A 2587-nucleotide genomic window follows, 5' to 3' on the forward strand; every position below is an offset into this window, starting at 1 on the left:
AAGCTTGAGCAAAGAAAATTTCAGGACTCCTGGGAAGGGTGTTTTATTAAAGTCAATAGCACACAACTGAGAATTTTTTTTCCAGATTATTATTTTCTTGTGGTAGCTGGGTTAATAAGTTTGGTGGTTTGAGGAGGTGAAGTGGGCTCTGAATTACTGAACAGAAAGAACACTAAAAATCAAAGTTGTTCTGATAAGGAAAAAACTTCACTTGATTTTCACAGATGATATTTTACAATTCCCTTAATGCTGAAGTCTCTGAATTCATAGGAGACACTAACAGAGAATGTGTGTTCTGGGGTGTAGCCTATTTCATTATCCTCCCTTATTTCTATGTTCTTGTATCCTTAGGGCATTGGTCTATCAGAAGCAATGAAACTAGAGAATCAAACATCATCCTCAGACTTCATCTTGTTGGGCCTTCTTGTGGACAACAAAGCCGTAGGAGTGGTCTTTGCTATAATCTTTTCCATTTTTGTTGTGGCTCTAACAGCCAATATTGTTATGATATATCTAATTCAGGTGGACTCCCGGCTACATACCCCCATGTACTTCCTGCTCAGCCAGCTCTCTATTATGGACACCCTCTTCATTTGCACCACTGTGCCTAAGCTCCTAGTAGATATGGTATCTGAGGAAAAAACAATTTCCTTTGTGGAATGTGGGATTCAGATTTTTCTTTACCTGACCATGATTGGTTCTGAGTTTTTCCTCTTGGGACTCATGGCCTATGACCGTTATGTGGCTGTCTGTAATCCCTTAAGGTACCCAGTCCTCATGAACCACAGGATGTGTCTTCTGTTGGCTGCAGGTTCCTGGTTTGGTGGCTCATTGGACGGTTTCCTCCTCACACCTATCACAATGAATGTCCCCTACTGTGGCTCTCGAACCATCAATCATTTCTTCTGTGAGATTCCTGCAGTCCTCAAACTAGCCTGTGCAGATATATCCCTCTATGAAACCCTAATGTATATATGTTGTGTGTTAATGCTGCTCATTCCTATCTCTATAATCTCCACCTCCTACTCTCTCATCTTGCTCGCAGTCTACCGTATGCGTTCAGCAGATGGCCGGAAGAAAGCCTTTACCACCTGTTCTTCCCACCTGACTGTGGTCAGCATCTTCTATGGAGCTGCATTCTATACATACGTGCTGCCTCTATCCTACCATACACCTGAGAAGGACAAGGTGGTGTCAGCCTTTTATACTGTTGTCACACCCATGCTTAACCCTTTGATCTATAGTCTTAGGAATAAGGATGTCATGGGAGCACTGAATAAAGTTTTATTAAAATGTTTCCCCACACAGAAAATTACAGCAAATGATGCTCAATATTAGCTATGAATCCTCCAGTTTTAGAACACATAAGGATGGCAGGATTGGAATAAGCACCAGTGATGATGCACTTCCCCTTTGCCTTCTAGTCACCATTTCACCAGCAAACCCTGTGGCTCCAGACCCCATGCAGAAGCATAGCAAGAAGAATGACCAGGGGTACCTTTCTTGCTTACCTTTTTCTTTGATTCTTCTTGATCTCAGGCTGCCCAGACTACATGGGGGTACCTGGTGTAAAGAGTGACTTGTCTATTCACAGCACCATGAACTCAGAGTAATGAACTAAAAACCTGCTGTTGAGATGGATGACTGCCACACTATACCATATGTGTTAACACTTCATAAAACATCTTTTGGATCCTACCATGTACCCCATTGTTATGCCCTACAGATGCCTAGGGACTGCTCTTTCCAGACTCTAAGGAACTTTTTCATTTGTCCAAATCTTCACCTTAAGATTTCTGGGCCTTGTTATCACCATGCAATTGAAGTCTTTTATATATGTTATTTCCTCTAATTAGTGTATAAGATCCTTATCTAATTTTTAAAATTTGTATTCCCAGCACTTAACAGAGTGCTTAACAAGTAAGCACTTAATAAATTCTTCTATGTTTGTTCATCCTTTCTTTCATAGATTCCATCACACTGTAATTGCTATTACTATCACCATCACAAAACTACTGCATCATCAATGTCATCTCAAACAACCTCAAATGTGCCTCAGGTTCATCCAAGATGCAGGAAGAGTTTGAGTTGTTGACAAACACTTGTTCTTTTTACTTCTTGAGAGTAAGAATATTTGTCCTATTAATATGTACAGAGTGGCACCCTTCACCATAAAGAGAAAAAAATTCAGTAGGTGTGGGGGTGTGTGTGTGGGGTGTGTGTGTGTGTGTGAAAGAGAGAGAGAGATGTCAAGATGAGGCAAAAAAAATTGTGAGTGTGGCAATTTGACTGAAGCATGAAGTTATTGAATGAAATAACATAAAATAAGGTTATAATGGTAGATTGAAGCTAGAATATCTCCTTTTATAGATGATAGCTGAAAGTTGATGGACAAAGGAATGGCATAGTCAAATTATACAATGAAAAGTTTACAATTGTATGTCAGATGAAGTAGGATTGGTGAGAGGGAAGCTAAAATTGAGGTTTTTAGACTAGGTAAATAAGAAGACATTGGTGAAATCAACAGAAATAGGAATGTTAGGAAGCAAGATAGATTTAGATGAAAGGGCCTAAAATAAGATTCACA

The 2587-nt window shown here is 39.7% G+C and overlaps 1 protein-coding gene across 1 annotated transcript; it reads left to right on the plus strand.

Annotated features, from left to right (window-relative positions):
- The first annotated feature begins 366 nt into the window (after positions 1-366).
- On the plus strand, positions 367-1338 carry LOC138152738 (olfactory receptor 2T11-like). The gene has a single exon (XM_069076839.1). It carries the CDS (start codon positions 373-375, stop codon positions 1336-1338), a length of 966 nt encoding a protein of 321 aa, XP_068932940.1. The 5' UTR covers positions 367-372.
- Positions 1339-2587: the final 1249 nt, after the last annotated feature.

This window comes from Petaurus breviceps, unplaced genomic scaffold (assembly GCF_028583685.1).
Source record: "Petaurus breviceps papuanus isolate PSGF00001 unplaced genomic scaffold, PetGlider_PUasm1.0 90925, whole genome shotgun sequence".
NCBI classification, from domain to species: domain Eukaryota; kingdom Metazoa; phylum Chordata; class Mammalia; order Diprotodontia; family Petauridae; genus Petaurus; species Petaurus breviceps.

What these genes read in the sequence shown, in the direction of transcription:
- LOC138152738 (XM_069076839.1), top strand. Translation starts at nt 373, where the DNA reads ATGAAACTAGAGAATCAAACATCATCCTCAGACTTCATCTTGTTGGGC.